Below are 25,063 nucleotides of genomic sequence, written 5' to 3' on the forward strand. Positions count from 1 at the left end.
GAAATATTCCAATGTAAAGATGGAGACTACTTTCAGGAAATGTGGAGAAATTGCCTTTCCAGTGATGTTCACACATTGCAAGGTGACTCATACGGATATGAGACAAAGAAAACAGCAGTTTTGCTTCTGCTTTTCCAACATACAGAGATTTTACATGAATTTGCCGACAGATCAGAGGTATGATTGCAGGTCTTTACCGAGACATCTGGGACAGCACTGTCCAGGCGGGGTGTGGCTGAGGTGGTTGGGGCAGGAGAGGACAGGACACACCTCCCTCATGCAAAGAGTCCGCCCTCCCTGGAACGACAAAACAACTTCATAACCAACATGCACTGAATTAAACTTTTTGAAATTCTCCTCACATTCCAGAGATAAAACAAGGCTCACATGTTTTACAGTAACTTCACTTTCCTCATTATCAAAGTTTGGTTTGATTACACAGTTAATATTCAATTGTTTTGTCCTCATCACAGAAAGAAAAAAGAATGGAAGAGACGACAACACTGACATCAATTTGCATATAAATTGATCAACAAATGGATCCCCGCGCAGTTTTAAATCAGCTAACTCAGTAAATCAGCAGCACCAACTACGACAGCCCCGTATGTGTGTGTGTATTTGTTGAAAAGCCTACAGGGTGCCCCGGCTAGGTGTCAGCACATTAATGCTGTAACGTGTTTATGGACGTACCTGTAGGGTTTGTTTGTCTAACGGGAGTGGGGTGGAGGTAGCAAGGGGGGGGAGACATGGAGGGGGAGGAATACGGGAGGAAATGAGGATGTTGTTCCAACCCAAAAAATTGTGACTCCCAGGAGACTCCAAAACTAACTACTTTGTAGGACAGAGTCTCCGCTCAAAGGTGAGAGTGTGAGCAGTGGACTCACAGTGCAGGTACACTTTATGCAGGGTTTGCCTTCTGGACTGAACTCCTCCTTCTCTTTATACAGACGACCCTCGAAGATGCAGCCTGCACAGAGAGACACAAATTGCTGTTTAGCTCACCTTCACTTACATTTAGTGAATGCACACATGTTTCTTCTCACATAAAGCTCCTATTGAGGGCAGTTTTAGAGAAAGTGCAGCAATTTGTTGCAAAAAAAATCCAGCGTTGGCAAGTAAGACTTTAGGTTTTACAGACTGGGTATTACGCAAAAGCTTTACAGCTGGTGTTTTGTTGGCTTTCAAGAATACTACTCTTAATATAACCCTTTTCAGACATTGGATATATAACATTGCTGGCTTTATCCAACTGTTAAAACAGCAGCATTCTGTCATTCAGACTTAGCTCACTTTGATGTTTTTCATACCTCCACGTCAGAGCTATGTGATATTTGGGCAGATTGGACAGCACACAAAGGTTCAAGGAGCTCCTAGTAAACATAAGACTAAACCTAAATTATTAACAAGCTTGTTATCTGATTGGGATCTAACAGGAACTGACACTGTGTGCTTGTCTTCACTTCAAACAGGTGAGCTGCCACAGCGATTTGATACACCTCACATGGAGCTCCATCACAGCTGTCGCCATATTATTTTACTCTAACAGTCTGATCCATTACGAAAGTCAAATATTTTTTCTGTCATATCAAGTTATTCTGATTAGAATTCCAAGATTTTATGGTTTCGTATTCTGACAGGAGGATATTTGTGGTGCACGTTTGAATCAGTTTTCATAATTATATACAGAACGTAACCCAACGAAACGCTGAAGTAACTATCAAAACCATGTTGCTCATCAAATCTCAAATGCGTCAGTTCAGACTGGTGCTTTGTTATACTGGTTAAACCTAATAGGACTGCCAACTTTTATTTTAAAAAATGACCATGATGTTCATTCAGGCAGGAAGCTAAAACGTTCAGATGCTGTCAGAATCACATGAAGAAATAAATGTCTGAGCGGGACTTCAGTTGACTATTTGATTTCCCAGTAACTTTGCACCCAATGCCAAAATAAGAGTTTGTCATATTTTATGTCATGTATTGCACATGTAAAATAATAAAAACTAAAAATACTTCAGAATCAGGAATTGCTAGTTAAATAGTTGACATATTTGAAATTAAATGTGGTATCAGTCGTCTTTAAGGTCAAATAAAAATGAAGTTAAAATCGAAATAACCTGCTAAATGTCTGTTTTACAACAGAGAGCTAACAGAGACTGATAACTTTGGCTGATTCTAAAGCCGAGCCAGTCATTAGAGAACAATAAAAGCTGTATATTAACTTCTTTGAAAGGCTTTTAAAAGTTTTCTTGATCAAGTACTGGAACCCTGAAGCTGAATACTACTTCCCTAATTTCCAGAAAGCTTGCACACAGAGACGTTTAAGTTTGTACTCACTGGGGCAGGTGGGGCAGCACTTCTTTGGGTGGATTTTGGGGTTCTTGCAGTGGACGACACACTGCATCTCCGCCTCAGTGATGACACCTTCCTGTCAAAACCCAACAGGGAGGTAAGTTATTCAGTTTGTACATCTTTTTTTTTAAAAGACAAATGTGATTTTGATGCTTTGTGCTCCTTTTTCTCCATCTCTCCTTCTCTACTTTCCTTCCTTTCCACATTCCCCTCCTTTCCTTCCTTACTTCCCTTCTCCTTCCCTTTCATTCAAACTTCCTTTCATCCCTCCACCTCCAACACCTTTGTTCTTCCACTCCACGCTTTCATCCCTCACTCCTCCTCGTACCTCTGCCTTGCTCTAACAACAGCGTGACCATGTCTTTCAGATCAGAGGTCAGAGGTTTCAGCATGACGTCTGAGCTGAAACAACAGCGTCTGCTCGCTTCAGCTCTCATCAGTGTAGCCGGGTCACACGCACCTGACAGCGTCTAGTTACGCAGGGTTTGGTGGAGTTGATCCAGGATACTGAGCTGTTGTAGGATCGTCCATCTAGCATGCAACCTGAGAGACAGAGGGGGAGAAAGATAGTTAGATAATGCAGAGAAATATATTTTTTTATTGTTTTTCTGTGTTTCTACTGAAGGGATGTTTGCATTTTTGAAAACCTGCAACTGCTTTAGCAACCACACTTCTTTGCCAATTATTAAAGCCAACACTCTGAAAGAATTTGACACCTGCATGCCTATAATACATCTGGACTCGTTCGCTGAATCATCTGGAAGCAAATCACAATGTCCTGGAGAAGCTTTTACATTTGGAAAACTCTTTGGAAATGTTCAATATTTGCCATTTTATACCATTACTTGTACATTTTTTTTAAATGTTTCATGCAAATTGTTAACCTGATATTTGACTTCAGCGGAGAAAGCATAAAATCACGACACGTCTTTTCACGCGTTTGTCATTTGTGACGTAAGAGCAAAGTGAGTTAAAACATCTGGTACTTCAGCGCTAGTTAGCTTTTCACATCATTTCTATTTTTCCATCTTTGTTGATGGCAGCCAGGAAGGTGTGTTCTAGTTTTAGCTTCAAAACACAATTAAGTTTGCAAATGAAAAGAATAGGGTAGAATATTACTGATGTGTTTATTATGTCATCGTTGCTTTCATTTTTCCTGATGGCTTCGTGTAAATCACACATCAAAGCAGTCAGCGTCAAATCAAACTCAAAGTCTACAGATCTGTAAGGAATCGTACATCATGCTGTGAACCCATAAACCCTTTTTTCTGTGTACATTTAACAAAAGTCGGTGCGAGAAATCAACACACGAGCACTAATCTTCACCTCGTTTTCTCACGCAGACGCACGTTTAGAAAAACTCGCTGGGATGTAACAGCTGCTCAGTAACTCACACCCACTGAGCTGTCAACTGCTGTCCACTCAACGCTAAATGAATAGCCTATTCATTTCATCCCATTTACAGTAAGTGGTCTCAGATCAATGTTTAACTTTCCATACAATGAAACCCGATCACGGCCATTGATCTGCTATCCTCTGTGTAAACCAAAACCTCTGATGCTGGATCTCTGCTGCAGGACGACGTATGGTATTAAAAAAAAAGAAAAAAGAAGAAGAAGATCAGATTAGATGGCAGGAGATCCTACAGAGACTCATATCCTGCTCACTAACGCAGACTAATATGACAACACATCATCTGTCTTATGGAGGGTTGAAGCTCCAGCGAGGGAGAAAAATAACAGTTTTATGCCAATATTATTACTTAACTTATTTTTAGTCTATAATATACAAACATACTATTGCCTATTAGTACATTAACTTGAATCTACAGTCAACAGCATTAATGTGAATTTAACTTTAAAATCTTTCTAAATAAGTCTTGCACTTTGTTAATGGGGAAAAGACACTTAATACTGATTCTTTTAAAAAAAAAGTGTTGGAATCTCAGATTCTACCTTTTTTTTCAAATAATATATAGTTTATGATGTCATTTCAAACATGCTTCTGCTGCACTGCTGCATGCATAAACTGGCTAATTAAGCCACTTTTAGAATAAACCGCTCCCCCATAAACTGATGCAATCTGGCTGTGATTTTCTTAAACTGTGTGTATGATTTCATAAAAGTGAGAAAACAGCGATATGACATGTAGGAGTTGCTGTTTTTTTTTTCTTCTCCAAAGCAAAGACACAAAGGGGTCCTAAATTCGGCCACAAGTCAACCGCACAATAGAAAACTAATGCCGGCTGCCGTGGCGACGTGGGGCTTTCCGTGTCCGAGCCGAGTGTGTTCCACCTCTCTTAACGAAGTGCTGCGTCGTAAAACGGCGAACCGCAAACAAAAGAACCGCGCCCCGTGTGAGAGGTGTGTGTTTTTATAATTCCATAGAGACGCACGGCTTCATGAGCACAGAAACAGCGATAACATCCTCCAAAGTGAGGACTTTTTTGGGGGGATTCTCTGTTTGGTTTTTTCCGAGTTTGAGGCCTGAAGCCAGTACAAAAGAAACCAAAGATACAGTTCATGCCCACTGAATGCTCTACAACAGGGGTGTCCAATCCTGGTCCTCGAGGGCCACAATCCTGCATGTTATAGATGTTTCCCTCTTCCAACCCACCTGATTCAAACGATCAGCTCATCATCAAGCTCTGCAGAAGCCTGATAACGATCCTGATCATTTGAATCAGGTGTGTTGGAAGAGGGACACATCTAAAACATGCAGGACTGTAGCCCTCGAGGACCAGGATTGGACACCCCTGATCTACAACCACTCAAACTATAACGAAGCCAATGAAACAATCCAAAAGATATCTACAAACACATATGTGTTATTTCATGAAAAACCTTTTCTTTAAAACAAGCTTGAGTCTAAAGAGGCTCAGAGTTTTTGGGATATTGTTGGCAGATATTGCTACAGCAAGTCTTGAAGCTTTGCCTTCTCTAAGTGGTGTAATCTACCACAGTGGATACCAAGTTAGGTATTAATGTGAGACTTTTAAAAGCAGCACTTAACCTTAATTATCATTATCACTGAGCTAAAGCAATGTGAACTTAATGTTTGCAGTTTCGAGAGCCTTCAAACTGATTTGAATGTATTACAGAAGTGAACAGAACTAAATGACAACCTGAAACATTTCATAAAGTTACTGAAATTGTTCTTAGTCCTCAGTAGTCACTCACTGCATGTCCAAGCGGATGCTGCCTGATTCAAATCTTCAGGTTTCAGAAATGAAATTAGGGATCTGAATTGTATGAGCTGCATACATTTATGTTTTTCACAGTGTATAGTTAAAGTTTGATTTAGAGTTAAATAAAAGTTTACATTTATTATTAGGATTTGGATTGTTTCAGCATGTTGCAGGCTGATTTAGCCTGCAGACACGTGCATCTATTGACTTGTGTATATTTGGGAGATGCAGAAGCACCCATAAACACCCCAAAGATGTCAAAATAAAAGGATTACTGCTCTGTTTGTTCTAAACATCACCAAATAGGTGTTTTCCATACAGTCTGAGATTAGTTGAAGCGTGAACAGGACAATGCAATGTTAAATCTGCTCATGTGGAATTAGGGTGAACCCCACATGCATTAACGGTGCTTAAAACCTGGAAGAAGATGAGGACCTGAGAGATGAAGGTACAGTTCCTGGCTCATAAAAGCAGCTGTATGTCTGTGGCCTGTAAACCCAACGGTGAACCCCTTCAGCAGCCACGCTGTCTCCACACACTGCAGCTGTGTGTGTATGTGCCCATACGTCAGGTAAATAATATAGCTTTACTCCCACAGGTCACATTTAGGCCGGGCTGTTTAGATACACTCAGTTAAAGTGGTCCCCAAAGGGTCTGTGTGTTGAGAGACTCTGGTTAGCATCTCTTTGTTTCTGTGTTATTACAGCCTCCCATTAGCGTAGCGCAGCTGCAGGTATAGTCCCACAATAAACCCTATCATTATCACTGTCGGGATATTATAATACCATGATCAAACTAAGTCACCTCCTCATTGTTGTTTAGCTCCACCGAAAAAAGTCAATTTGCAGTTTATGTATGTCTTGTATGGAGTGAAGACTTTGAAGTGTGGAGGGTCATTGAGAGAAACAAAAAACAGACTTAAATTCCTCGTATGTGCTTTCAGTCACTAAAGCAGATTGTGACAGAACTCAACAATGCTTCGAAGCTACAAATTCTAAAACATGGAAGACCAATCAGCACAGTTTCAAGATGAGCGTCACCAATTCGGTATCCGACCAAGTGGGAAATATGGTCACAATAGCTCCGTTTGTTCCCGAGTTAATGCGTTGAAAAACTGCACGACAAGTGAAGCTGATTGGCCTTTGCCCTGTTGGAAATAAAACGTCATAATTTCAGCTTTTTATACGATTAGACTTTTGTGTGGAATTTTGTCGTATAAATTCTTGCAAAGAATGAGCTTTGCGAGGCCACAACAACCTCAATTTATTGTTCCGGAGATTCATGAAAACGGGACAGACCCAAAAACATAAATTTCTTCCAACCACGGCCGCAGAGCCATAAAACCAAAGCAACGCAGGCGCCCTGCATCCCGCCTCTGTCGGTCTGTCCACCTGCCCGTCTTACCTTTACACCTCTCGCAGCAGGCGCCAGTCTGCTTCACCACCAGAGCACAGTCTTCAGAGACCAGCGGACATTTCTCCTGTTTGCAGTCTGCTTTACCGTCCTGCAGGAGAGTCGGGAAGAAGAAGAGAGAGTTCATCTGTCAGTGTCACGTTTTTGTTTTGTTTTGTCATCATTTTGTCTGCATGTCTTTTAGAAACTGTAACATGATCTGGTTCTTAAAGGGAATACAAATTAGAGAAATCACTAATAACTTATATTTCTGTTGAAGATGAAGGTGAATACAAAAGTTTGCATTTAAAAAAAACTGTGTAAATAGTATACTCATCCAAATACAAATCTCATTGGGACACTAAGGTTTTCCTAAAAGCCACAAAATATCTGCACAGCTATATTTCAAAGCACCTGGAAGATGCCTCACAGCAGCCAAAGTCCACTGTTCAGGATAATCAACCCTAGATTTACTGAATGTAGAATCAATCAGCGTCTCACATGACCAGCTCTGCAATCATACAAGTATCTTGATTTGTGATGTGAACCCAGTTAAACACATTAAACCAAAAACACACCTATCCTGCTCACACTAATGCAACGCTTTGAACGCAGGACACAGGGGGCAGGTAAACATCCAAATCTTTACTATCTGGTCGACTCGCAAGGACGGTCAATAAAGCAAACAGCAGGAACATGGAGCAGGTACGAGGGCACAAAGCAAAAAAAAATAAACCAAGAACACAAGCAAGACTTTAGTGGAACAAGGCTGACACAAAGTACAACTAATGACCAAAAAGCTTGACTGCGAGGGAGACAATCTGGCAACTGATAAAGCAAAAGGCTGGACTGTAATGTATGTGAGGGACTGATTGGATAACAAGATACAGGTGAAACTAATGAGGGCGAAGCAGGCAACCACACAAAACCAACAGATACACATGGTACACAAGCTCAAAAATAAGTAGTAAGTTCACAACAAAACCCCAAACCGTGGCATTTTGTGTATTCAAAGCCAGATACAGCTTATTCCTCTTTGCTATACACCTCCAGTGTATCTCAGAAACAATAGAAAATACACAATAGAGACACAGCCAGAGGTCAAAGGCTAATAACACTTAGCATGTTACTGCAGTGAACCGATGTCACCCAATGCAAATGTAAACGCATTTTAAATGTAGAGACACTGTATTTAGCTACAGCAACAGTTTATGATCAGGACAATATTTGATAGCAACAAAAAATGCCGTTTTTTTAATAGTTAAAAAGTAAAAGATAATGAATCTGAGCTCTGTGATGCTGGACAACAACAGTGCTGTGAGCTCAAAATTCAGTCAAAGCATTGGACAGATTAAACCTGATGATGACCCTCGATAAAAAGTAAAAAGAGATTAAATGTCTGTGCACACTGTTGTGATATTGGAGTCGGTGCAGACGGGCCAACATTGCCATCCTTGTAGCCGCTAGCGTGGCTAACAGTCCCCAACACTGGACTCTAAATGTTTTCTTTTATGGCCACTTTTCACCTGATATACCACCTCTGCGCTCTGCTATCAACTTCATCGCAAGTTTGCAGCTTTTTTTGGGCTTCGAAAATTAAAAAAAAAAAAAAGTGACTCAGTCTTCACAGTTTAGCTGTGAATTTTCACACCAACTCAACAATCGTCCCGTCACCTTCAGAAACCCGGCGCACTGTAGCCGTCATCACCGCCAACTGCACCGTGGGACTGGACCGAATCTGCGCTTGTTTAATTCACTCGACTTTCACACCCAGCTTTTATTGCTGATTTTATCCACATGCTTTTATTTTACACACTGTGAGGGTTTATAAAGTGGAGGCTGGCAGGTCCCGTGGCCCTGTGGCACTGCGGCAGGCGGCCCTAACGAGGACGGATCAAAGGAGGGCGAAAATAAATCAGGGTGGTTTAATATAGCTGCAGTGCTCCAACTAAACCCCAACCACACAGAGGACAGATGATGTCATGACAGCCGAGGAGGGAGGAGAAGAATTAAGATGGAGGGAAGGGACAGAGGAAGTCCAATAAGCTCGAGGAAGGAGGAGGGGAAAGAAAAGAGATAAAGGCCAAAAGAAAAGTACAAGTCAGAGCCGATATTCTGAAATAGTTGATTGAACAATACGGTGGTGACATGAATGTTACTGCATCAGGCGGAAAAACATTCTTGAGACGCGAACCCTCAACCTCAGTCAACAAGTGATTTGTCCAACCACATTGAATCTTGGATCTCTTCTACGCTTGTGGGCTTTGCCACCCACACAATCGGTTTGCCCATCCAATCTCAACCCCATTTTGCAATCCAGACCACCGAGGTAACAGTCTGGCCAAACGGACGACACAAAAACAGCAAAACGTTGTGCAACGAGCGAGTGCAATAGTGTACGAGCTGTTATCTGCATGTTCTCTCTGAGCAACAGGTGCAATCAAAGCCTCAGTTTTAAACCTTGAGACAAATTAATACGCTGCTTAAATGTAAGAAATTGAAATTGGCCTGATTGGTGTGTTATGACTGATTGTTGACTTCCCTTGAAGAAAATGCGACTGAAGTGTGGTGCAGGCTGCTGGAGCAGTTACAACACTTGCTGATGATGTTGATGTGCATTCATCTGAGCACAGAAAAGGTAATCTGAGAGACTAACGCATGATAAGAAAAGAGCATTTATTAGATTGCACAGACAGTAAGGAAAAGAGAAAGAAAAGAAGAAGAAAAGAGAGGATGAACACCAGGACCGGATGTTAATATGAAGGGAAATCACCAGAACCACACACATACATCAATAGGTTTTGGGTTGTAGGTGCTGTTCAACAGCAGCTTCCAAGCAATTCTGTAAAGTATATTAAATCTGCATATCGAAAACTACATGGAGTCCATTCTAATATCCATACTACCAAACTATATCGTATATAAAATAGAATATGTGAACACCAGGATGTCTTGTTACATTCATAGCAGCAGCCAACGTGCATTTCTGACCCACAATCCTCTGCAACGGATATATCAGCAAGACAGAGCAGAACGTCCGAACTGTATCCACACTGCATGCAACACTTTATACGGGCAGCTGCAGTAGGTAGTGAAAGTAAAGAGGAGGAGAAAAAAAAAAAGCTATTTGGAGTGCTGGAATGGTTGTATTAAGACAGCTGGATATGCTGCTGGTACTCAGCCTCCAGCTGTTTCTCCTTGTGGTTATTTGCAGTGTTGCAACGAAAACAACTAGATTTTTTTTTCTTTCCATGGCCTAGAAAAGTGGTGGGGAAACCCGAGTTGTGTAGGAGCAAAACTGGAAGCTGCAAAAAGCTTTTCGACTCATATGACAGTTTTTATTGAAGCGAGTGATTGTTAGCTTGGAGTCCAGATCTTCTTCACACAGCAAGTGAAGCCTGAATTCTGTAAAGGTCCTCCAGATGAAACACTCACATAAAGATAGCATTAATCTTTTCAATTATAACAACTTCTAATGAGGTTTTGATTAACCAACAGACTAGGGGAATTAGCACTCAGAGGTATTTTTAGTTAGCAGCGGAGGCATGATACAACAGAGGAGGGGACTTTAAATTCTGAACATCATGTGAAGAAAAATGGAGTTAAGTTTCCTGGCTTGGAGTTAGTTTTAAATCAACGAACAGAAATTTAGATGCAATTACACATGTTTTCATGTCAACTCAATCTATTAAAATATTGTTGGGTTAGCAACTGTGGTTTTTATTTTGCAACCATTAACTAAGTAGTGGGAAGAGGTCCCTGGAATCCATTCTAGTCCACAACTAACAATATGGAAACTAAAATATATCATATCTCATGTAGAGATTTTTCCCAGTAACACAACAAAACTTCCCTTTTAAACGCAGCAGCAGCAGCACAGTGTACAAAACGGTCCGACATCGTGTAAAATAAACGTGAGCTTCAATAAACCGGTGGTAAAGTTCTCGGCACAATTTGGCCCAAAAGTCTCCAAGGTCACGTCCTTCTCTCTCTTCCTCCCTCTCCTGTTCTCCATTAGCTCAAAGTGGTGTTCGTACATGTGACCCCCTCCACCAGTAACCTCGTTGTCTCGGGGTCGGAGGTCACAACGGGTCACCACGCCTTATAAACACTCGACATACCACCGCGGCACCAAAGCTGGTTGACTGGACGACCGTCTGCTGCAGAGCTCCCCCAACACACACACACACACACACACACACACACGGAGAGGGATAAAGCGTTGGTATGCTCATAAGAGTGTGTGGCGGACAAAGAGAAAGTGAGTGTGATAATGGCTTTGTGTTTGTGTGTCTGTGAGTACACATGCTACTGTATTTGCACATTAACTAAATTGCACTGAATATATTTGTGTTCAACCACTTGTCCCATAAAACTTGCTCAGACAGCGACTTACTTTTATGTCACAGTAATCTGGTCCGATGGGAATCACTAGATTTGTCTCTGTAACACTGTAAGCTCTTTAGCTTAGCATTTAAAGTCTCCTGAGATGACTAAACACACTTCTTCCTTCTGTTAGTCGTGTAAAATCGGATTGTTAAAGCTACAGTCTGTGATTCTGGAGGAAGATTGTTGATATTTAGTTAATTTGCACATTTAGACAACTCTCATATCGCACTCTTTCCTCGTATTATATGCAACAGCGTGCACAAGCACAAACATGCACAGAAGACGCTGCAGTAGAGCATTAAGGGCAACTATAAAGGAAAATATGTGAATCTTAATTCGTCAGTCCACAGTAAGAAATGCATTCAGTCAAACCAAGAAAATGTTTAATGTTAGAATGATGTTAGAACTATCTACTTCAAATTGTTCAAATATATATAATAAAAATAGAATTCGACAGCACTTTGTCTTCTTACATAATCTTCAGAAAATTTTTCCAGATGTCTTTTTTTAAAAATTTGAATAAAAAAACATTAGAAAAAACTTCACAAATTTCCAAAACAGGCGTCGAATAGCGACACAGACTTTAGTTCTTTTGGGGTTTGTGGTGCTCAGAACTAGAATAACAAACAGAATCCTCCTTTATGACTGATGGGATGCATTTTTTCTTGCATTTTACTGACCTGCAAGCATTTATTGATGTTAACTGACGTTCTGCACAGGTGTTATTTACTGGCTCACGACACCACTGGACAGTGCAAAACTACCTCATGGACAACAGTTTAAATGATCACTTGTGAGTCAGAACTGATCATGAATAGACTGGCAGAGAGTTAAACATTGTATGTCTCAGTTTTTTCAGGCTTTATTGCCATTGAATGATTTTTTCCTTTGACTTGATCAGATAAAAACTCCTCGTCTCTGTGCCAGTAGAGTAGTTCTGCCACTAGGGGGCGACAATGTTCACTGCTTCTGATCACTTTTCTCCTCTTCATTCTTCTTCATCATCACTCAATTCCTGCATTTCTGTCAACACTCACCCATCATTCTCTCTCCAATCATTTCTCCTGCTCACTTTCTTTTCCCCATTCCAGCCTCCAACTGGCCTAAGTATCCCCAACACCTCCTGTACTGTGCAGAGCAGAGAGATCAGGTTGTGTCAGCGCAGGAGAGGTGCTCTGAACCTAAAGGCCCACTTAAGCCCGTGGACTCTTGCTCCTCCCGGCCTCTCAGACCTAAACGCCCTTTGCCACGGTGACCTTTCATCTTTCACCCTTCCTCCAAAACATACAGGTCGTGACCCCCTACCGGAGAGCAGGAGCCACAGTAGCTTAGGGACGAGACGGACGGAGAAAGACGCCGATGGGAACCGGTTTCCAAAACTGCTCCAACGAGTCGTCTTTGCTGACGAGCGAGAGCAGAAAGTGACAGAGACGCTTCCTGAAAGCAAAATTGCAACCCTGGCTCGGCCTGGTTGTAATGTGGTGTCATGTAGGTTGGGTCTGCTGAACTTCTTTGAGCAAGATGGCACCCTGTTGATTCGACGAACAGTAAAACAACACTTTAACTCTTTCACCTTGACCTTTGCAGTTTTATTTCTGTTTAAGTAGCTAAAGTTAAAAGTAAATGAGACTTCTTGTGGCTGCACCATTCCATCAGTGTCTCGTGCATCATCTTAGACTCACAGATTTGAACTTCAAGCCACAAACGAACTCATGTAAAAAGAATCTTAACACATATATCTTTAGACATAATATCACATTAAAGCTTGGAGAAAGTTCTTAGGTTGCAACTAACAGGTACTTTGATTTGATTATTCCTGTGGTTTTGATGATTAATCAATTAATTGCTACGACTCTCACTAAGTTTTAAACATCAAATTGTGTTTGAAGTGATTAAAAATCTTTGTTTTGTCGATAAAAAAATGGTGCACATGTGTTTCCAGAGCCCAAGATGACATCTTCAGGTTACTTGTTTTTTGAAGCCACAAATTTTCACACTGGAAACAGTAAATATTTAGTATTTGTCCTCGATTAATTATGGAGAATCAGTTATCTTTTTGGTTACGTTTTGCGTTGATCACCTGATCTTACTTTTGTCTTTTAGCAGTGGGTTGCTTTTTCTCCTACAAAAACTTCTCCTGGCATCGGAGCCACAATAATATTGAAAATATTGAATTATATTCCAAAGTTCTCCTGCATCCTCGTTCATGTCTCGTTTCTTACTCCGCCCATCATCTTCCTTTGCTTTGAAACACAAGTGAAATCTGGACCATTGCTTATTTTTAATCTGACTTAACAGACTTGGTGTAGGTCCAGTGTTATCAGGTGTTTGTCAGGTAAAGCCTCGCCCCTCCTGTATCGATCAGCTCCTGTTTGAGTGGAGACTCTGACAGAAAATCACCTTTGACCTTCCCCCTCAGATCAATCACAGCTACCGAGTGTAAAAGTCCTCGCCCACAATCTCCACACGTAGCTCAACTGGAATGTTTGTTTGATCAATTAAGGGGCTGCTGGGACTCCTGACTTGTGACCTCCTGAACGTTGCTGCTTGTAATGTCGGGGAAAAGGAGCGGAGGCGTCTTCTGCTATGAAACTCAAACGTCCCAACAGGATGAGAGGAGCCAAGGAAACGCTGGATTTCTCTCTTAGCGTTGATCTGAACGAACTTAAATATGACAAACGACTTGGTTCCGGCCTGTCCAAGCTCCCACTTTTCGAACACTTTTTTCGGGCGAATCAAACTCAAAATCATCTTTGCATTGACATTTGTCTTTTTATGAAACTGCATTTACACTGAGCTGTCATTTGAGATTCATTTTTCTTGTAACATCAGCATGTACAGTACAAATTTTCATTTTTCAGCTTTGATTTGGGTCATATGGATTTACATTTTTCAGAGTTACTGGTGACAAGAGCAAAAACATTGTACGACCGGTTGGCAAATGGCAAAGTTTGGGTGATTCTGTAAAATCCTGTTTCACATCCGGTGGGAAAAAAAAATCTCTCTACAATTTTTTCTACAAATAAATAATAATTAAGTTGTAGTTAGGATCAAATCTGTATAAGGATGCAACCTCCAACCTGTTGTATGAAAGTCTGACACAAGGACACCTGTCAATGTACAAACAAACAAACTAATTCCTGCATTTGCTCCTGTATGTATGCAAGACTGCGAGTTTTGCTGCTTTAGACAAAGATTTTGGAAAATGAATCTAAATCTTGAACTCACACAACGTAGAGAATCCTATTTGATGTGAGAAGGTCATCCAGGAAGTCCTGATAGTTCCCAAACATCTTTTATCAGTTGTCTTAAAGTGTGAGCAGAACAACAAGCAGAACTCCGTCAAACGTCCTCCAACAACAATACGTCCAATATTTCGCCTGGCTTTGCGCTGAAAACCAATTCCAAGTGTTGCTCCCACAAGATGCTAAGAGAATAAAAATAATAATAAGAATAAAAAAAAAACAGCTGACATTTAAAGTTTTGGTGGATGAGAGGGAAAACTCAACAAGTGATGGAGTGGAAAAAAAGCAGGAGCCAATCTGAGGGCGAGGGAGGGGAGGAAGAGCCGATGAGAGAGTGGAAAAAGACACGGCGATGGACAGACAGATAGACGAGGACGATGAAGAGCGTGACGGAGATGGACTGACTCCTTCCCAGATAACGGATCGTCATGGCGACCTGCCTGTCAGTCAGTCTGTCAGCCACATCCACTCCTGGCCCCATTACAGCGCCGGGCCTCACCCGGACACACACAATGGCTCTTCTGTGTGTGCAGACATGTGTGTGTCCATACCCACAGGGCCATTAGCAGGTACTCTGGACCAGCGAAGGATCCGACCCCCCCACCTCCTCCTTCCTTTACTCTTCCCTGTATGAGTGACACTGGAGCCCTGATGGCTCCCCAACCCCCCCCAAAAAGACGGCACAGTGGCACTGGACTCTGTCTGGAAGTGCAGGACTAAGGATATGTTGGGGTCATGATCATGTAAGGCTGAGTCACTGAAGAATATTAGGCTTTTGTTCCAGTTTGACTAACGTTTGAAGCACATTTGATGAAAAACAACCATATTGTTACATGTCAGAGTATAAGGACGCGCAATATAAAATCATCTTTATTTATGGCATCGAACCTGACATCAGTCTGAACTTTGTAATGGTAAATGCCTTAAACAGACGCCTAATTAGAAGTGGACAGAAAACTAATTAAATTCAGAATGAACCTTAAGGCTTTAGGAGACTGAGAGGACAACTCTCATTTTGACTGGATCAAAAAATTGTTTTCTGTCCTGCTGCAAGAGCAAACTGTTCACCAAAGTTAAGTGCCAAACGAAAAGTCCAGATCAGTGAACAGACAGAAAAAAAAAGTTAAACTCTGGACATGAAGCTGCAAATAATGGCAGCAAATTGTTTCACACGTTTCTTCACCAAATAATATTAAAACCAAATTTCATTTGGATGCTTGAAGTATCACTTAGATGCTCAGCTGCTTTAAATTCACATTCGTCTCACATTTCAGCAAATAAACTTGTGATCATAAGAAAAAAAGCAGGTCAAATCTGTCAAAAACAGAGTGATTATTTGTGTCATGTTTGCTAAAAAGATCACTGAAACGTAAAATGCACCGAGTAAAATGATACGACATCCGACTGATATGAATTTGTGCTGGAAGGCAAACAGAAGCCACAAATGTGGGGTAAGTAAAAAAAAAAAAAGTTTTTAGGAGATAAACAAAGGCCAAATTCAATAAAGGCTGAATGTATGTAAGGTTATGAGTGTGTGTATGCAGGGTGGGGGTGATGTGTGTGTAGGGGGGGTTAAAGCAGAGATGAAAGGGCGGCCATTGCCTGCTGATGACTGATAGCATTCAGCAGGGCTTTGGCTGATGTCTGCCTGATAACACAGAGGACGGCTCAGTCACTCTTCGGGCGGCGGGGAGCCTTGGAGCAGCCAATCAGGAGCCAATGGAAACAACTGAACAGAAGCTGTTCAATATGGATGTAATTCCTGGGATTTGTGTATTTGAAACCCACTTTTTTTTTTGACATTGGAAGAGCTACGTCCAACAGCAACTTTCCAACAGAGACCATGTGGCAGTCTCGCAAATTTTACTGCAAGACGCCAGGTATGCAAACGTGTAGGTCTGGTCCGAAGCTCTCCCTCAAGGTCTAAAACAGCTTTTTGCATGAACAACACAATGAGCGCCTTCCAACTGTATGATTCACTGCACTGGAGCTGCTAAACATGCGAAAGACATCAGTGAGGAAACACAGGACAACACATCACCTTTGCTTTGTTCCCAGCAGAGTCAATACTCGAAAAAATAGTTTGACATTTTGAGACATAAGCTCTCTTGAAGACTGATATCAATGTAATGCGTGTCCAGGAATTTCTGTTGCAGTAAGAACAACACTGCATGAAGTCACAGCACCTCACTAAAAAACAGTCCAGCATAAATCACATGAAACCGCAGTGTTTGGTTTGTACGCGTCAGTTTTGGTACAAATTTTAAAAACACAACAAAAACAGAAGGTATATTATCCTGATCAGGTTACAGGTGGAGGTTGTCACTAGCTGTGGTTTCATAATGAAGTATCACATTAGGAAAAGTGAATGGAAACTTTTTTTAGCGCTTGCTTTGGTTTAATTTTTAACTTTTTCAAAAAAGAGGTAACGCGCATACTGGACGATGGAAACATCTTTTCAGAATAAGTTCTGACATATAATTCATCAGCTTTTTCCACTTCTTTTTGACAACATGACACATGGTCAATAGCAGCTGACATGAAAGAACAATCACAACTTTTCTGTTTGATATTAAATTTTAAGGACAGCTCTCCATTATTCTCTTGTTGATGGAAAAAAGTAGTGTTTTTTATCTTCTACTTTGCGGTTTTTCAGTTTTCGGACTTCTTCTACCCTGTTTGTCACAGACATGTACAATATAACCTACACCGTCACCTTCTGATGACAGTATGCTTAATTTATTCAATCCAAAGTCCATCCATCCATTATCTATACTCCACTTAATCCTCACTAGGGTCATGGGGGGCTGGAGTCTATCCCAGCTGACTCAGGGTGAAGGCAGGTTCACCTGGACAGGTAACCAGTCTATCACAGGGCTACACTTAGAGACAGACAACCAAGCACACTCACATTCACACCTGCGGACAATTTAGAATCACCAATTAACCTCAACATGTTTTTGGACCTTGTGGGAGGAAGCTGGAGAACCTGGAGAGAACCCACGCTGCACAGGGAGAACATGGAGACTCCACACAGAAAGATCCCGGGTGTCCTCACCAGGACGTGAACCGGCGACCTTCTTGCTATGAGGCAACGGTGCTAACCCACTCGCTCCAAAGTGGTTAATGGAAATAAACTTCATTTGCTTTTTGGTTTTTAAACATTTTGCAAATGTTTGCTTTAAATTTGATTCACAGTTTGACACATTGCTGCTGCTGGACAGAGTCAGGCTCGTTGTTTTCAGTCTTGATGCTAAGCTAAGCTCACTGGCTGCTGCTGCTGCATATTTACAATAAAAACATAGGAGCAATTTGAATCGTCTTATCTAACCAGCAGCAAGCCACTTCTCCTGTAAGTGTTAAGAATCAGCTTTGTTGCTATGGCGACCTACAATATAATCCAACTCCAAATGACAACATAAACTGTCGACCGGAGATACAGTCACATTTGCAGTGGCAGCCAATCAGGAATAAGAATTTTGGTGTATATAAGCAGATAAGGGATACAGCATGTATGGAGGACAAACACACTTATGAACGGAGACCTGAGCACACAATACACACCCCTCAAGTTCACACCCGCGTGGTTCCTGCAGGATAAACTTTGGTCACGTGACGCCTTTTAAAAACCAAAACTTCTCTTTCAGCCACTGTGGAGGCAGTGACACAGAAAGGCCTCGTCGGTCCATTCTCATCCTCTAAAACAAAGAGCGCTACAGCAGTAAAAGGCTGGACGGGGGCGGGGTCAGGGGTCAAAGAGCACATGTTTCAGGAAAGAGTTGTCCCCTAATGTTTTGTAGGCTGGTTTTAACAGCCGGACTGAGCCAAGACAGCGTGACGACAGGCTTGTCTGTTAAAACAAACAATCCCCACTTCGTGTTTCACTGCGAGTTTGCTGTAAATCCTAAGAAAATAACAAAAAAGTCGCATTATAAAGCGCTTTCCTGCACTCGCAAGTCGCTTGGCTTGTGTAAAACCTGCAATCCTCGCTTCATGTGCTACGAAACATTTTCTAAAGAGAAAGCTGCAGCATCACGTCTCATTCGACAAAAAGGTCGATGTGTTAAAAATGTGCTTAGACTCAAGCGACGCATCAGGCCTAAAATCTCGCATCACAAAGTCCTGTTGCTACGTTAGAAATCTTTCACAAACTTCTGATAAGACACATCACGCAAAGCTCGACAATCAGCTTTGCAAATATTGCTATCAGTGCTTTAAGGGGTCATTTTATCCCGTCAGTCTGAACAGGAACACCTGAAGCAGCAATTACACATGGAGGTGGCGAGAACAAACAGGGAGTGATTCAACCGGAGCCGATAACTCAATGTCACGACACGAACCGCAGCAGAGTGGCTCTTACCAGACAGACGCAGGTGATGCAGGGGTTGTCGGTGATGTTGGGGATGTGGAGGACCTCTCCTTCATTCTCACAGCTGGCTTCGGTGCCTGTGGAGGACAGGAGGAAGGTTGACAGTGAAAAATGGGTCTCACCTGATGTACTCAATCGCCTGTCAGGACCAGATGATCCTGCTCAGGCTTGTGTTAAACACCCCCGTCTCAAGATCATGCAGTGCACAGCAGAGCAAAACATTTAATCTGGCTCGACATGCAAAAACTGAGGAACTATTAAATATTTCACATGAATTAAGGAGCATACACAAAGATGCAGCCTAAGCTTGCATTTCTGCCGTTTACGACACGAGTAAAGGTAGTCGGATTTGTCTGTCCAGGTAAAAGCAGCGACATTCGAACCAAAGTCTTAAAAACGTGAGTCAGTCGGTTTGTTACGAGTGCAAATGTAATCTGAACCAACGACAGGAAACGACCCCAAACACATGGGTTTATGGGCAGAAGGAGGCAGATGTCAACATCTCGGAGCCGACGGAGCTGCAGCAGAAAGAGAGACTGACGCTGGGATGTTTAGTCGTGAGTCAGGTTTGCTTTGCGATGTGTTGGGAGTTGAACCGGAGTCACCGCGGGTGAAGACGATTCCTCACCACTGACTGCTCTGTTTACTCTCCGTGGTTGCGTTGACTCAGTTTCTCCATCAGGATCATTTAAGGTTCATCATCTCCTAACCTTCATTCTGGTGAGAAGCCCGACACACCCCAAGATTTGACACTGATACTTGCAAACACGTGTGAATTTTAAATAACAAACTGAGAGCGTTTTCGAGCTGGTTGCTCTCCTGTCAGTACAGTGGGACCTCTGACTCTTGACCCCAGGACTGTTTGATTTATTGCAACTCTGATTATGTAGGAATTAACAATTGACCCTCAACTGCTTCCATGAACCAGAGCGATGTTCGTTGGACTGTACCAAGCGTCCTTTTGAGCATTTAAAGAGCTCAGAGGGCAGTTTTCTGTTTAAGTCTGTTTAAGAGGGCATGTGTTGTAGAGCACTAGAATGAACAGCAAGTTTATATCTGCACACACGTAAGATACTCTTGTTCATACTTTAGGCTATCTACTAGTAGTAGCCAAGCCCAGGATATTGGTTTATTGAGTTAAGTTACAAAAAAGCCCAGTTTACTGAGGAGTATTTCCCCACTCTGGTGCTATCACAGTTCAGGCTAATCTTCCTAGCAGCTCTTTATTGGTTCCTGACATAGCATTACATTTGCCAAACATCACTTAGGCCTTGTTCTCAAACCTTGTAGCATCAAACAGACACTTTAGCAGCCAAATGAGGTTAAAAGAAATATTTACCACGTATACAGCAGTTAATTAGGGATGCAAAACCTGCTTTACAAGTATTCTACTTCAGAATAATTCACCTGGAGACATGGATGTATTTTTTTTTCTAGCCAGGAGCATGCGAGGGAGGTTTGGGGGTCCTTTTCTATGAAACTGTGAGCATCGAGCACCTCACTTCCTGCATTCTAGTGAATCTGTGCCTTTTCTATGCACATGTTTGTATTGTTGTGACTGTGTGGTCTCTGCTTCTTGCATAAATGCATGTGTTCTAAATATCTAGGATGCATCTTACACATCATCTGTGACTGGAGACAATGTTTTACCCAAATCAAGGGGTTGCCTTTAGTTTAATTAGTTAGCTTGTTACAGGCGTCATTTCAGTGGGCAAAACTAATGATTACCAGCTAGAAGTGAGGAAGCAGCTTTTGCTTGCCTCTATCTGACTTCAAGGACCCATTGTTTCCAACATGACTCTAAACTTTAAATGTAAATCTGCCCCTGATATCCGTGTCAATTAAATATAGACCGAGCAGGAATGACAGGCTATAAAGGCGTAGCGGCGGTAACATCAGCTCGCGTCTGAAAGTCCTACTAGTTAAAGATCTTAACAAAGTGTATATCGGGCCCGTGATGGAGTAAACTTAGAAGCCACTCTACAACAATAGTTCCTTTAGAGCAGCGAGTGGTGCCGTCTGTTTTTGTCCCTCCGAGTTCAGCAGTAAACTCGCCTGTGGATTTGGGCAGAGCAGACAAACCCTGCCGACTCCACCACCACTGTAAAATTTACAACCTTCGAGTGTAATTAAACTGGCAGGGCTGTAAGTGTTGGGGGGGCGCGGGAGGGAAGGCGGTGGATGGGGTGGGGAGGTGAGGAGGGTGGGGGGCCCACGGTCTCCGAGGCCTCCTAGTCTGACAAAAAAAAAAAGAAAAAAGAAAAAAGCTCCCTCCTCTGTTTTTCAGCTGCTGTGTTTGTCTCATCTGTCAATGTGGAGATCATAACCACGGCCTGACGTATTTACATGCAAAACCTCTGCACTGAAGGAAATCAAATAATCTCAACCTGCAGCGAGCAAAAAGCGGCGACAAGGACAAAATAGGGGCAGATAAAATAATCGGACGAAGCTGTTCAGAGTCATTAAAAGCGCCGGAGCTCAAGGAGACTCATAACAGAGGTCACTCGCTCTGATCGCAAACGCTGATCTGGCTCTGACAGTCGCTTCTATTTTAGATCCAGTCCCACAAAGGCACCGTAATTCATTTAGATACGATCAATCTTTTGATTTAAACGACAGGAGAAGTCTCAGATTTGAGTCATAGTTGTCACATATTAACCTCTTCAGTCCCATACAAAAATAAAAATAAAAATTGCACACTTTTGTTGATCTACTCCATCTCCATATCTCTAATTTAAGCTCAAGTATGGATGGACTGCACCTTTTTCGGCTTCCAAGCATGCTTCATTTGTGTAAAATGCAGAAATAAAAACATTTTCTTACAGGCAGAAAAAAACAAAACACTTGAGTAAAACTGTACTAACACTTTACAGTAAAATTTGACTGATGCATTTCCTGGATATGGAGTTTATTTTCACTAATCTCACAAGTGTTGAAAGCTTGTTAGATGCCAGATGTCAGTTTGTAAAGCAAACTCTGCTCAAAGTGCAGCATTTCCCATTTTAAGGAAACTATGAAAACACATGAAAGTAAAGCACAAGTACCTCAGATTTGTTCTTATGTTCCATCACTAGGTCTCTGACTAAACTGGGATAATTTGAAATTTATAATCACACACATGTAGAATTTAGTTCAATTTCTTTTTTAAAAATCTGCCCCAGTCCCAGCAGAGAGAGGAGCAGGAGACGATGGGAATGACATGCAACAAGTGCGGCGAAGCTGAGTCAAACCGGCACTGATCAAACTCTGCAGATAGTCCTGAAGCCAGCAGGATGACCTCTGCGCCCGCTGCTCCACCTGCTGCACTGACACATTCAACAGTTCCACCATAAGACCTCAGATGGCTCAGGACGCTCAGGTCTGTGGTTCAGCAGACAATAGACAGATGATACAGTGCATATTTGGGATGCCAGGTGGAGGAATCTGATCTGCGGGGATCATAATGGTGCAGCCTCCTCAGCTGATACACTGAGGCTGCTGCTGCTGCTGCTGCTCTGAGCCTTTCCTGCACTGCTTCATGTCAAACAGGTACACATGTTTGACCACAGAGACCCATCTGGTACAGGTTTTTATCCCCCTCCCTCTCCATCTGATTCCCATCCATCCAGGAAAGGAGATAACAGCCAAGAGGGGGGAAACCTTTCAGATCAGAAATGGTTCTTATCAGGGCAAGAGCGGATGTGCATAAAGTCGTTTGTGGATTTTCTTGTCATGTGGATTTTAATGTTCAAAGCTGAACAGAAAGTGAAACGTCTGTCCTGAATCAGACCCTCTCTTTTTGTGAATGACTTTAACTACTTAAGTCAATGAAACAGAAACCAATTAAATAAGCGTAATCAAACGTATTCAAGTTAAAGCCCCGTCCTCTCAGTGCCAGGTCAGGTCAGTCTACTGAAGCCCGGTCCCTCACTCTACTGTCTACGCAGCGATAAGACGCACAGAGGCCGGACTGCTGCTGCTGGCCTGCGCGCAATAACGCATCCACCTTCCATTCACTTGTTTCTATTATTCTCATTCCTCAGCGGCGCTGCGGGGCAAACAAACGATATCCTATGATGCAATGTGGCTGTCAAAGTGGGAGCGAGCCGGGGAGAGAGAGCGCGCGTTCAGACCGAGACAGACAGACGGAGAGAGGCCGCTCAGGAGGGAGGACAGAGTAAAATGCTGTTAAATTAGAGCTGGTTAAGGAAAGTGATTTACTTTACAGCCTGCTTTTAACTGAAAAAGCGGGTTAATTATAACCCAAAGTGACGCAAACAACAATTTGAGTAAAGATCACTTATAATTTTACGCAGACTTTTTCATCCTTAAAGATTCAGATCCTCGTGTAATTTCCTTAAGGTTGATATAAATTACTTTGATATTGACTCGTGTCATCTTGATATATGCCAGACTTTCTGCAAATAACAAGCTATGCTGCAAAGAACACGCGTGCCAAGTGTGGATTTTGGTGGATTTCTATCTCCACTGCCTTCAAGTAGTAGCAAGAGCGAACAATTCTCTGCAGGGTGGCACAGAGAGGATAACCAGGAGAATGTATATCATCATTTTGGATATTTTTTTTTTTACTATCTTAGAGACAGAAAGAAAAACATTAAAAAATTATTTCTGGTGATTGCAATTATAGGAGAGTTTTAGAAAACACACGAGCGCCTTTCTGAGAAATAAAAGCGCTTTTTCCACATACTGTTGATGTTTTTGCGTTTCTCGTGATCGTGCACCACACTGGAGGTTGTCGCCAATGGTTCGTAAAGCCTTCACTTCACCACCACATTACTGGTAATCAGAAGCTGAAGTCACTTTGGTTTTTGGTGCGCTCTTCCTGGCAGAGTAAAAACAGGCTGAAGGAGCGAGGAGACGCGGCAGCAGACTAAATAACCAGGGGTTTGGGTAGATTTTACGCACGGTGGGTGTTGTGATGTGTTATTATGAAACCATATGATCCCTTTAATCTTACCTGTAATTAGCGGAGAGGAAGACCGGGGCGTTTGGAGCAGCAACAAAAAACAGAAGAAAAACCTACAGGTGGACGACGAGGGAGGGTTCAAGCAGCGGAGCAACATCCTCGGGTTCGCTCCAGGAAAAAAAAAAAATCAAAGAGTTTAGTGAAAACAGAGGAATAAATAAATAAAAATCAATCCAAAGAGGCGAGTGAAGCAGGTCCACAATCAGCGATTATCTCGTAAACTTCACGTCTTTATGGCAGACGGGACAGAAAGCCTCCTCAGTTTGTCAGTTTGCGCTGAAACGCCAAAGCGACAATCAGCCAGACGCGCGGTGATTACGGCGACATTAAAATGACAAAGACGCGCCGGCAGGCAGGAGACAGCAGGGCTGCGTATGTCCTGCGCAGATAACAGGAGTCCGTGAAGGAATCATGAACATTTGTAAACGGAATCAGCCTCAAATCCTGCAGCAGATTTGGAAATCCTGAGAGGAGCAGTTTGGAGGTTTGAAAAAAAAAAGGATTTCACTCCAGTCCGGCTGTCAGAAGAGTCCAAACCAAAGTGCCCGAGGTGACTGGAGCAAAGATAAAGACGCACATGCAGTTTTAAAACAGCTGGAGTGTTTTAAAACTCAGACTCCCCCCGTCGATAAGTCAGCAAGTGGAGTTTTTTTTTTTTTTCCAGCGGTAGATTCGTCTCAATCTGGCGCACAGTCCCAAAGTCCGTTTGACACATGGATGCTCGCCGCCGACTGTCCCGGACGGAGGATTGGACTGCAGCCTCTCTCTCTCAGAGCAGTGTAAAAAAGTCGACCTGCTTCTCCTCCTCCTCCTTTGGTATTAAAGCGGACCTGTGGTGTCGGAGCGCACCACGGAGCCAGAAAGTCCTGCCTCCTCTGTGAAAGCCGGGACCTCCTCCTGCCTCCAGACCTCTCCAAAGCCTCCCCTGACCCTCTGAGGTCCTGTGATTCAAGGTCTCCTGCAGAAACCCCCCCGAACTTCATTTTGCAACTTGAAGTTTTTTTAATAATGGCAACATCTCAGCTTCTGTTTGCCTGCTGCTGAAGTTCTGTGTTCTATAAAACCCTACATTTCATCAGCAACAAGCCAGGGGAGCTTCAAGTTGGAAGTTCATGCATTTCTGAAAGGAGCTGAAGAGCAAAGAAGACGAAAAAAAAAAAGAT

General features: G+C 42.3%; 1 protein-coding gene across 1 annotated transcript in view; it reads right to left on the reverse strand.

The window, feature by feature from the left end:
- The window catches only part of bmper (BMP binding endothelial regulator), a 34,627-nt gene extending 10,020 nt beyond the window's left edge, over positions 1-24,607 (reverse strand). The window contains exons 1-7 of the mRNA XM_008293533.1: positions 23,892-24,607; positions 18,926-19,011; positions 6,944-7,043; positions 2,813-2,895; positions 2,338-2,428; positions 885-967; positions 198-297 (exon numbers count right to left, since the gene is read on the reverse strand). Of these exons, the coding sequence (XP_008291755.1) occupies positions 198-297; positions 885-967; positions 2,338-2,428; positions 2,813-2,895; positions 6,944-7,043; positions 18,926-19,011; positions 23,892-23,997 (649 nt within the window). The 5' untranslated portion in view covers positions 23,998-24,607. The remainder of the gene's footprint in view (positions 1-197; positions 298-884; positions 968-2,337; positions 2,429-2,812; positions 2,896-6,943; positions 7,044-18,925; positions 19,012-23,891) is intronic.
- Positions 24,608-25,063: the final 456 nt, after the last annotated feature.

Source organism: Stegastes partitus, unplaced genomic scaffold (genome assembly GCF_000690725.1).
Source record: "Stegastes partitus isolate 25-593 unplaced genomic scaffold, Stegastes_partitus-1.0.2 Scaffold892, whole genome shotgun sequence".
Classification (NCBI taxonomy): domain Eukaryota; kingdom Metazoa; phylum Chordata; class Actinopteri; family Pomacentridae; genus Stegastes; species Stegastes partitus.